Raw genomic sequence first — 11,088 nt, forward strand, 5'->3', positions numbered from 1 at the left:
TTTTTTTTTTTTTTTTTTTTTTTTTTTTTTTTTTTTTTTTTTTTTTTTTTTTTTTTTTTTTTTTTTTTTTTTTTATCATTTGCTTATGGTCAGAGAGACAATATTTTAATATAGACATTCAATAATACATGATTGAATAATTTAACACTATTGCTGTTTTATTATTATTATTAGAAAAAGAAAAAAAAAACCCTTGTTGGTTTTAATTTTCAATGACAAAAAAAAAATCAAATAATTATATAAAAAAATTCGACTTAAAAATTTGTAATGTATATAAGCTTAAATTTTAAAAAAAAGAAATCAATGTAAAAAAATGGGCTCGAACTTTCGTCTCCAATGATTTGAATTATGGATTTGTTATACTACAACGTTTTAAATAGGGTTTTTGAGCTTTCGACTTTCCAGCTATCTACCGTTTCAAATGTGAACCCGTGTTTTAGCAGTATTAAGGTATAATTAGATTGGACAATAAGAACATTAAAAACTAAAAAAATGAGCAAATAATATTTTCCTTTGTAAAATATAAATATATAATTTATTTGTTTTTAATAGAATTTATATTGTTCCTCCATGGGCCATATAATGGGCCATGCGGCCCATTAGGATAATGCGTATTCTTTTAATTTGGGCCTCTTGGCTTACTCTCTCTAAAAAGTAAAAATAAAAAAGTATTATGGTTGAACTTTTAATTATAATAAACTCGAAGGGTTGAATAGCAAATTTTTTATAGCTCAATGTGACATGTGCCAAAAGTGTAAGAGCATTACTTGCAATTTACTCCCATTTCATGCGTTACCTTAAAAACGTATAAATATCTTATTTGGAATAAGATTTTAATTATTAAAAAAGAAACTAATTTATACCCTTAATATATACAAATTATTAAAAATAAATTTATTAAAATTTTCTCCGAGCTTTAATATATACAAATTTCAATATAGTTAATGAAAAATTAAAATATCATTAAGAACAATAAATTAAAATATTTAGAACAAATTCTGAAAGTCATATAAGAATAAGAAAAATACAAAAAAATTGATACCAAATTGTGTTGGCAAGTAAAATGGCAAAAAAGTCCTCGGCCCCACCTTCCCCGCCAAGGGCTTTTTGGGCCCACAATAAACTCCAAAAGTGACTCACAACTCAGCTATCCTCCAAATGAAAGAAAAGCATATTATTATCTTCATTAATAACCATCATAAATAAATAAATAAATAAACAAATAAATAAATAAAATGTTATAATATTAGATTTTATCCCTCCCTTACCAAAATGCTTATTTTTGTCCTTCATATTTCATTAATTTATATTAAATTATTCATTAATTATTGTATGATCGTAATAATTAACTAGTTGCCTGCCCTATTTATGCACTTTTTAGCACTATCTCATTTATAATATTCAATTATTTACACCGAAAATTCTTATTTTAATAATTTAAAATTAGTAAAAATAAATTTTAATTACAATATTAATATATTTTAAAGTGAAAAAAGTCAAAATTATTGGGATTAGTTGGTTTATTGTTAGGACTTAGGCGTAAGGTGGAGGCGTTGAGACAGGCACATGGGGTGTTGTACGGAGCGTTTCCAATGGCGTTTACAATTCACGCGCCGATGTGTCGCGTGGGTGAAGAGGCCACGATAATATGCAATATAATTTAAATTATTTAAATAACAAATCTACTTAAATTTTAGTGCACGCCTTTTCTGGAAATAAAAATATATTTTTGTTACTACAAATTTTTGTATGGAAAAATAATTTATCTGTATCTTTTAAATGATATTTTATATTAATTAAAACTAAAAAAGACTCTTACAAAATAATCATTAATTTTTAAAAATTTTAATATTACCTTTAAACTTAAAAAAAAATGGTCAGAATATGAATATTATTTTTATATAAAGTGAAAAATTTAAAAATATGTTTAAATAGAATAATTTTAGTAATTATAATTATTATTTTTATGTATTAAATTATATAAATTGAATTTTAAAAAAAATTAAAAAGGGGAAGGACGATGAGATGGAAACGTAAGTAAGTGAAAGTGGTGGAAAAGTCAAAAAGGGAAAACATTTAATCAACCTAATGAAGCAAGTATGATAACCGTTTTGGACCCGTTCGATCTGAATGGGCCCACGTGGACCATATTACCGGTATGGGTGGGCCCGCACCATATCCCTACTCCCACATGCTTACATTTCCATTACTTCCCCATCGGAATCACCAAGCATAGCTCTCATCTCATGCAAGCAAGTTTCACTTCCCGCCTCACTCTCCACTAATTTTTTATTACATATTTTTAAAAATATATAAAAAATTTATTTTTAAAAAAAAACATATTTTAAAAAAATTTATTACATATTTTCACTTCCCATTAATTAAAAAAAATATTTTTTTGATTTTTTTATTACATATTTTTAAAAGTCTAATAAATTATCTACGAAATATTTTTTATCACACAATAATTTAATTAAAATACATATACGATAAAACAAGAAAATTGATGGATTAAATTTGTAATAATTTTAAATATTTAATTTAATTTAATTTAATTTTTGGGGAAGGAACAAAATGGATGAAGCCAAATTTAAGGCGTCGTAATCGAATAATGCGACTATTTATTTATTTATTTATTTATTTAAAATCTCGAATATCAAGAACAAGAATTTCCATAGGGAATTGGAAAATAAATAAACACAAGAATATTCATATTCTTTTCAGAGAGATTTAATCGAAAATACCAAATTTTGTTCCTAGTAAAGATAAAATAAAACCCCCCATTTTTTCTCTTTATATCTCCGCCGTCCACGGTGGCGCTTCCGCGTGTGTTCCCCATGCGCCGCCTCCCTCCCTCTTTCTCTCTCTTGTTCTTGAACGCTCTCAGTCGTCACTTTGCCTTTAAAAAGTCCAAATCCCCACACCCACTTTCTTCAACCTTCTTCGTCTTCTTCAAATCGGCGTTCTTTCTCTCTCTCTCTCTCTCTCTTCATTGAAATTAAACCGGCGGAGTTTTTAGAGAGAGAGAGGGAGGAAAGCTCTGTTTTTGTTCGTCTGGTTCTGATACTCTGTTTTCCCCTGTTTCTTGAACTCTTCAATGGCGGTGACCCATTTCCCATTCAAAGCTGGGAGGCTCAATCTCTTCACAATTACTTTGGTCGCGATTCTCTGCACCGCCTTTTATCTCGTCGGCGTTTGGCAACACTCCGTCGGAAAAGCTATTCTTTTCGTCGGCGGGAATTATGGATGTACTACCTCAACCGCCACCTTCCAAACTTCTTCTGAAACCGCCGTTGTCGACCTCGATTTCACCGTTCATCACACCGCCGCCGACCTCCAAGTAATCCCAAAGGCGCGTCGCCCTTACCTCCCACCGTGTGACCCGAAGCTCTATGAATATACCCCCTGCGAGGACCGAGAAAGGTCTCTCCAATTCGACAGGGACCGATTGATCTACAGAGAGAGACACTGCCCGGCCGCCGGAGAGATTCTGAAGTGCCGGATTCCGGCGCCAGCCGGGTATAAACTGCCGTTCTCATGGCCGGAGAGCCGGGATTTCGCCTGGTTTTCGAATGTTCCGCATAAGGAATTGACGGTGGAGAAGAAGAATCAGAACTGGGTCCGGTTCGAGAAGGACCGGTTTAGATTTCCCGGCGGTGGCACCATGTTCCCTCGAGGCGCCAACGCCTATATCGACGATATCGGGAAATTGATCAATCTCGCCGACGGGTCCATCAGAACCGCCGTTGACACCGGGTGTGGGGTACGTACATATTTCCTACCGGCCGGATCAAACCGGCCGGCCAGTCTCAAAATTCATTGAATTTAATTTTTTATTGTGAAAATAATCGGAAATTGACCTCTTTCCATACATTTTGAAAAATCACATAAAAGAGAATAAATAAGACTTTTCCTCTCATTATGAACAAATAGGATAACGACCAATAAGAAAATGATTTTTTAGAATTATATTTTTTTTAAATTAGACCATAATTATTCTTATTTGTTGTTTATTGACTGGACCGAGGGTCAAAATGTAATTTTACATGATTTTTTTTTTTTTTTTTTGTAACTAGTTTGAGTCTTAAGAGATAATAGATGTAAGGTTTGGGGTCAGTTGAGAGTGTAACCGACCAATAAGAAAGTGCCACGCATGTCATGAGATGGATATAGGATACATACGGAATATTTATGAATAATTGTTTATTTGTAATGTTCTTTAATTAGTTCTAGATAATTTTAATTAATAATGAGAAATGGGTAAAAATTAGGGGCAACTTTATATTTACGTATTGGTACACATGGATGCATGTGATTGTAGCTAATGGATATCAATTTTAGCTTATCTAATAATAGTGAATTTAAAAAATATCTTGAAAGTTTGTTAATAAAAAATATCTTTTTTTTTTTTTTTGGACCCTTGTTGATGAATGTAATATCAACATGAAAAGGCTTAAAGATATAATTTATGTTTGTGTACTTTTTCAATAAATACAATAGAAATAAATATGAATAATTTCTGTTTCAACTCCACTGTTTCTATTAACAATGGATACAAAATCATTAAGAGAGTTATTGTATTGAGAAACAAAGATTTGATGTTGTTTGGTAAGGTGGCGAGTTGGGGGGCATACTTATTGTCAAGGAACATAGTGACAATGTCATTTGCACCTAGAGACACTCATGAAGCACAAGTTCAATTCGCACTCGAGCGCGGAGTTCCCGCTTTGATCGGAGTTCTTGCTTCCGTCCGACTCCCTTATCCATCTCGAGCTTTCGACATGGCTCACTGTTCTCGCTGCCTCATTCCCTGGGCTCAATCTGGTATCTTTCTACTTCTTTCTTCCAAGTACTATCCCCTGCATTCTCATTTTCATTCAAACTATGCATCTTTTGTGTGGAGCAGATGGTATGTACCTGATTGAAGTCGATAGAATTCTAAGACCTGGAGGCTACTGGGTCCTCTCCGGGCCGCCGATAAACTGGGAAAATCACTGGAAAGGTTGGGAAAGAACGGCCGAAGATCTCCAAGACGAGCAGTCGAAAATCGAGGCTGTGGCTAAAAGCCTTTGCTGGAAAAAGTTGAAGCAGAAGGGTGATATTGCTATTTGGCAAAAACCAACCAACCATATACACTGTAAAAAGAATCGAAAGGTCTTCAAATTCCCCAACTTTTGCCAGGGACAGAACCCCGACACTGCATGGTTCGTAAACTGTTTTGTCTCGACTCTTCTTTTTCTAGAGATATTCAAAGCTAAAAGGCATAGTCTGCAAGTGATACCAAAACCAAAGTGATTGAAAAGTTTGATATCAAAAAGATGCTCAAGGGGTTGAGCTCTTTGCTTCTTTCACCAGCTATTGCTTTATTCTAAGTTTGGTTTTCTTGCCAAGAATCAACAAAAATCCATCCCTACTGAGAACAGTTTCCAGCTTTTTTTTCATAATGTTTACCTTATTTTTACACTTGTCGTCTAAGTGCAGGTACACAAAAATGGAGCCTTGCTTGACGCCACTTCCTGAAGTGTCTGACATAAAAGAAACAGCTGGTGGGCAGCTGCTCAATTGGCCAGAGAGACTAACTTCTGTTCCACCAAGAATAAGCAGTGGGAGTTTAAAGCAAATCACAGCACAAAACTTCACCGAAAATACAGAGTTATGGAGAAAGAGAGTAGCATATTACAAGGCCTTGGACAACCAGCTTGCTGAGCCTGGGAGGTACCGCAATTTGCTTGACATGAACTCATTCTTGGGTGGCTTTGCAGCTGCCCTTGTTGACGATCCTCTGTGGGTCATGAACATCGTCCCTGTCGAAGCAGATTTTAACACCCTTGGAGTCATCTACGAACGAGGACTAATCGGAACATATCAAAATTGGTATGTAGAATTAAAATACAACCAAGCAAGATGTAACTTAGCCAATTATTATAACAACCCAAGTCCACTGTTAGTAGATATTTTCCTCTTTGGGTTTTTCTTCAAGGTTTTAAAATGCATATGAATAGTGTGCCAGCAAGGACACTGAGCACCCAAGGGGTAGATTGTGAGATCCCATTGGAGAGGGGAACAAAACATTCCTTATAAGGGTGTGGAAACCTCTTCTTAGTAGACGCTTTTTAAAATCTTGAGAGAAAGTCCAAAAGGGAAAGTCCAAAGAGGACAACATCTACTAGCCGTGGGTTTGGGTGGTTACAATTATATTCATTTTGAATTGAAAACGCCCATTGATCTTTTAGGTGTGAGGCAATGTCAACTTATCCTCGAACATATGACTTCATTCATGGCGATTCAGTCTTCAGTATGTACAAGGACAGGTAAATTAGACTAAGCATATTACAAAATTCTTTCATAATGCGCTCGGAAACTAACTCAGTGAGAAAATTATACCTGTGTTGCAGATGTGAAATGGAGGATATTCTGCTAGAGATGGACAGGATTCTGCGGCCACAGGGCAGCGTGATCCTCAGAGACGACGTGGATGTGTTGGTGAAGGTCAAGAACATCGCAGAGGCTATGCAATGGGAATGCAGAATCGCAGACCATGAGAAAGGACCCCATCATAGAGAAAAGGTATTGGTTGCAACCAAGCAGTATTGGACTGCACCTGCATCTGAAGAAGAAAATCAAGAAAAGCAAACATCTGAAAACTAGCAGTGCCCCAATGTTTTGATTCAAAGTTCTCTTTTTCCTTTCTAATCTTTGGGGTCAATAACTCAGTTACAAATTCATTTTTTTGTTTCATTACCCATTTTTTTGTGAAGGGACGTTTGAATTTTGATGAAATTATTGGTGCTGACCCAATAACTAATAAACAGTCTGTATTATGCTTACAAATGGCCCCCTAGATCATCACATTCACATACAAATTTGAACTATACATTTTACCACGAGCTAGAAATGGCACAATTTTCGATATCAAGTGCAAAACTCAAACGTTGAAATTCATTTTTATGGCAAAGAATGAAGGAAATTAGTACAAAAATTTGTATCAAAATTTTCCTAACAGAATCATGGACCAAATAACTTGCCAGATCTGACATAGAATCATCTATTAAGAACTATAATTAAGATCACTCAAAAAGCCCCTTGTTCTAAGAATTCTCGTTTCTGTTGGCCAATCCACACACCAATAGTTTTCAACTATTCATATACATAAACCAGATTGAGCTAGAGTACCTGTTGGCCACCTATCTATTCAATTCAAAAGTGGTTGGTGGAAGATATTATACCATATTAGCTCCACAAACAAGGCTTCTTGGTTGCCGGTGAGGCAGAGATCTCTCAACATCATCGAGCCATCTTCAAGTCCAAAGTACACCTGCAATATGGCCTTGCCTGATCATCAAGAATTAGATGCGAAACTCGGATCAATCATTCGTTACTGTGAAAGTGTTCATTCAGTACTTCGAATGCTAAAATTTCATCAACAATCAGTAAAAGTACGTGTCGTGGTTGAAATTTGAAAACCTGAAACAAATACAAATTTTGCAGTTAACGTTTCTAATATAAAAACGACAAACCAACAAAAAATTCAAGTGATGCAGTGTTACTCCAACGTAGAGTGGAGCTCGAGCTTACGCAGGGCGAGAGACTCGGAAGCGCCTGTGATTCTCATGAATATTTCGACCGCTTCTTGATTCGGCAACGCCTTCGAAATAAATCAATGATTTTATAGGTTGGTTAAAATTGAGATGAGATTTAAGGATGAAACGACGTCGTTGTATGACACGTGAGACTATCGCATCGCACGTGGCATCCGAACTCCCCGTCTCTCCCCCGTCCGATGGCTGTCGGGAGAGTAGAAATTTTGCTGCTACATAAGCGAGAGACTGACACACACCTACAAGCGTTCTTCCGTAACAAGTACGGTCACTTTCTTCCCTCTCAGAGAACCCTAATTCTCCATCCCCAAATTCCATCTATCCTCTGAATTCTCTCGATTTCGATATTCCCATCGATATGCAAGGCGAAGACGAGCCCTCGAGCAGCGCAACAATGGTCGAAGACGAGATCTACGCCAACGGCACCAGCGCCGACGACCAGAAGCGCAATAGACCCATTATAACCGGCGAGCAGCTCGACATTGAAGCCTATGCCAGTCTCTATTCGGGTCGCACCAAGATCACTCGTCTCATATTCATTGCCGACCACTGCGGCGCCGACACCAATCAGACGATGCAGCTCGAGGCGCTTCGGATGGCGTACGACGAGATTAAGAAGGGCGAGAACACTCTGTTGTTCAGGGAAGTCGTGACGAAGATCGACGGTAGGTTGGGGCCTGACTATGGGATGGATGCCACTTGGTGTGAGATGATCGAGCGGAGGGCTGAACAGAGGAAGGATAAGCTCGAGAATGAACTCAACGCGTATAGGGTACATTACGTTTGATTTAGATTCTCGCACATCCTTTAGGATAATTTTGTTGTGGTTCTCATGTCAATAAAGCAATGCTCGAATTGAATTTACCTCCTAAAAAGTGGAAACAACTGGTTTGAAAATCTGGATATTGTGTAATTAGCTACTTCTTCAGGAACTTGTGGTTTCCATCTTTAATTTGTTGGCATTGTTACTTTTTGCAGACTAATTTGATAAAAGAAAGTTTAAGGATGGGATACAATGATTTTGGAGATTTTTATTATGCTCACGGTGCACTTGGCGATGCTTTTAAAAGTTATGTTCGTACGCGCGATTATTGTACTACGTCAAAGCACATCATTCATATGTGCATGAGCGCAATTCTTGTCAGCATAGAGATGGGCCAATTTACACATGTCACTAGTTATGCCAGCAAAGCTGAACAGACACCAGAGGCCCTAGATGCAATTACTAGCGCAAAGCTTCGCTGTGCTGCAGGATTGGCTCACTTGGAAGTAAAAAAGTACAAACTTGCTGCTCGCAAGGTTTGTTTTCTTGTGCACATTATGATCCAGTAGTTTGGTTTGAATTGTATTGATTGTCTTAAAACTTCCTTTCTTCGAAGATACAGTCGCATATAATCATGCTCTTATCATTTGATTCGTGTATTATTTTATAAGTTGTGTTTGTGTACGATGGTCTAGAGTAAAAAAAAAAACTTGATCATCATAGGATCCAGTAGTTTGGTTTGAATTGTATTGATTGTCTTAAAACTTCCATTCTTCAAAGTTGCGATATACAGTCGCATATGATCATGCTCTTATCATTTGAATCTTGTATTATTTTATAAGTTGTGGTTGTGTACGATGGTCTAGAGTAAAAAACAACTTGATCGTCATAGGATCCAGTAGTTTGGTTCGAATTGTATTGATTGTCTTAAAACTTCCGTTCTTCAAAGTTGCAATATACAGTCGCATATGATCATGCTCTTATCATTTGAATCATGTATTATTTTATAAGTTGTGTTTAAGTATGGTGGTCTAGAGTAAAAAACAACTTGATCATCATAGGATCCAGTAGTTTGGTTCAAATTGTATTGATTGTCTTAAAACTTCCGTTCTTCAAAGTTGCAATATACGGTCGCATATGATCATGCTCTTATCATTTGAATCATGTATATTTTATTAGTTGTGTTTGTGTATGATTGTCTAGAGTAAAAAAGACAACATGATCATCATGGGCTTTCTTTGTATTTGTGTTCTGCTAAATGTCTATATTAATGTCGATTGTGGCGTTGAAGGACTCTTTCTCTTACCTTCTGATTAGGTGATTCTTTGCTATATTTTGCAGTTTTTGGAGACAGGTCCTGAATTAGGAAGCCATTACAACGAAGTGATTGCACCCCAAGATGTTGCAACGTATGGCGGTCTTTGTGCACTTGCAACTTTTGACCGCTCAGAGCTAAAGGCACATATTTGTTTCTATTTCCTGCTAATCATGTTCCCTATGGAATGAAAGGCAAGTGACTTGCTTCTGATGTTTCTGACTATTCTTCTTTAATCTGGCAGTCCAAAGTTATAGACAATGTCAACCTTCGAAATTTCTTAGAGTTGGTTCCTGTAGTCCGAGAGCTGATCAATGATTTCTACTCAAGGTTTGTGGAGTTCTTATACATTGTGATAAGCAGTTATCACTAATATTATAATTTTCTATCTCTAGCCTTAGGTACATGAATCTATCTTTTCACGTATACGAATTTTAAATTGGATCGGACATGATTCTAAGTATTCACATAAATTTAATTTAAGACAGGCGAATGTCTTTTTTGAACCATTGAGTTCTTCGAATTAACATATTATTTCAGATATGAAGCTTTCTTGTTAATGTTTTTTGTTGGTGATAGGCGAGTGAGTTTTGAATATATCAGATGTTAATGTTTTATCAATTGTACAGTATTTATTTATTTTTTATTTTTTTCCTGATGAAAATATTGAATTTTCTTTGCAGCCGTTATGCATCATGCCTGGACTACCTGGGGAATCTTAAGCCTAACTTATTGCTTGACATTCATTTACATGACCATGTCGAGACACTCTACAATCAAATACGTCACAAGGCTCTCATCCAATACACACTCCCATTTGTGTCTGTTGATCTCCGCATGATGGCTGATGCTTTTAAAACAAGTGTTGCTGGTCTTGAGAAAGAGCTCGAAACACTAATCACTAATAACCAAATCCAGGTTTCTTTCGGACTATCCTTCACTAGTTTGTCGTTTTGATTTATATATATTGTTATTTTTTCGAAATGCTTTATGAGGGTTGGATGAATTTACAATCTGAAAAATAATTTATTATGAGGCATTGGAGCTATTCCCACTGGTTGCTGTGTTCTTGTAACTCTTAACGTGTAACTAGACTCGTGTGTGCATGTGATCAATGAAAAATGCATGCCTTTAGCTACTTCAACAGTTGCAAATTCTCATGATAGTAACTAGTCTTAGCCCCTACCCCCACAAACCATGCAACTGAACTGAATATTGATTAACTGGGATCAAATTCAACTTCGCCGTTGAACCTAGCCCCTGCGGTTGGATGAAACGAGCAGTCTTCGTGTTATACCTACCTAAATCCCAATCAACCATGTCTTGTCCCTTTCCTAACCCTTTTTTTTTTTTATCTGATCTTCTTCTCCCTCACCGCTTTCTAGGGTGTTTTTTTTTTTTTTTTTTTTTTT

General features: G+C 36.1%; 2 protein-coding genes and 1 long non-coding RNA gene across 4 annotated transcripts in view; 2 read left to right on the plus strand and 1 right to left on the minus strand.

The window, feature by feature from the left end:
* The first annotated feature begins 2,781 nt into the window (after nt 1-2,781).
* LOC111479675 (probable methyltransferase PMT15) lies at nt 2,782-6,884 on the plus strand. Its single transcript, XM_023124483.1, has 6 exons — nt 2,782-3,763; nt 4,614-4,824; nt 4,907-5,204; nt 5,482-5,874; nt 6,234-6,311; nt 6,396-6,884. Exons 1-6 carry the CDS (start codon nt 3,098-3,100, stop codon nt 6,646-6,648), a joined length of 1,899 nt encoding a protein of 632 aa, XP_022980251.1. The 5' UTR covers nt 2,782-3,097; the 3' UTR covers nt 6,649-6,884.
* Nucleotides 5,157-7,662, minus strand: LOC111479825. Of its 2 annotated transcripts, none has more exons than XR_002717692.1 (6): nt 7,576-7,662; nt 7,227-7,464; nt 6,385-6,607; nt 5,681-5,804; nt 5,452-5,582; nt 5,157-5,268 (listed from the first exon to the last, which is right to left on the minus strand). It is a non-coding gene; the product is annotated as an uncharacterized LOC111479825 (long non-coding RNA). The 2 variants fall into 2 exon arrangements; XR_002717693.1 differs by having other exon boundaries at nt 7,227-7,332; nt 7,518-7,624.
* A 176-nt stretch (nt 7,663-7,838) lies between these two features.
* The window catches only part of LOC111479707 (COP9 signalosome complex subunit 1), a 4,001-nt gene continuing 751 nt past the window's right edge, over nt 7,839-11,088 (plus strand). Inside the window, exons 1-5 of the mRNA XM_023124521.1 lie at nt 7,839-8,370; nt 8,577-8,897; nt 9,703-9,819; nt 9,921-10,006; nt 10,360-10,594. Coding sequence (XP_022980289.1) covers nt 7,957-8,370; nt 8,577-8,897; nt 9,703-9,819; nt 9,921-10,006; nt 10,360-10,594 — 1,173 coding nt within the window. The 5' untranslated portion in view covers nt 7,839-7,956. The remainder of the gene's footprint in view (nt 8,371-8,576; nt 8,898-9,702; nt 9,820-9,920; nt 10,007-10,359; nt 10,595-11,088) is intronic.

This window comes from Cucurbita maxima, unplaced genomic scaffold (genome assembly GCF_002738345.1).
Source record: "Cucurbita maxima cultivar Rimu unplaced genomic scaffold, Cmax_1.0 Cma_Scf00005, whole genome shotgun sequence".
NCBI lineage: Eukaryota > Viridiplantae > Streptophyta > Magnoliopsida > Cucurbitales > Cucurbitaceae > Cucurbita > Cucurbita maxima.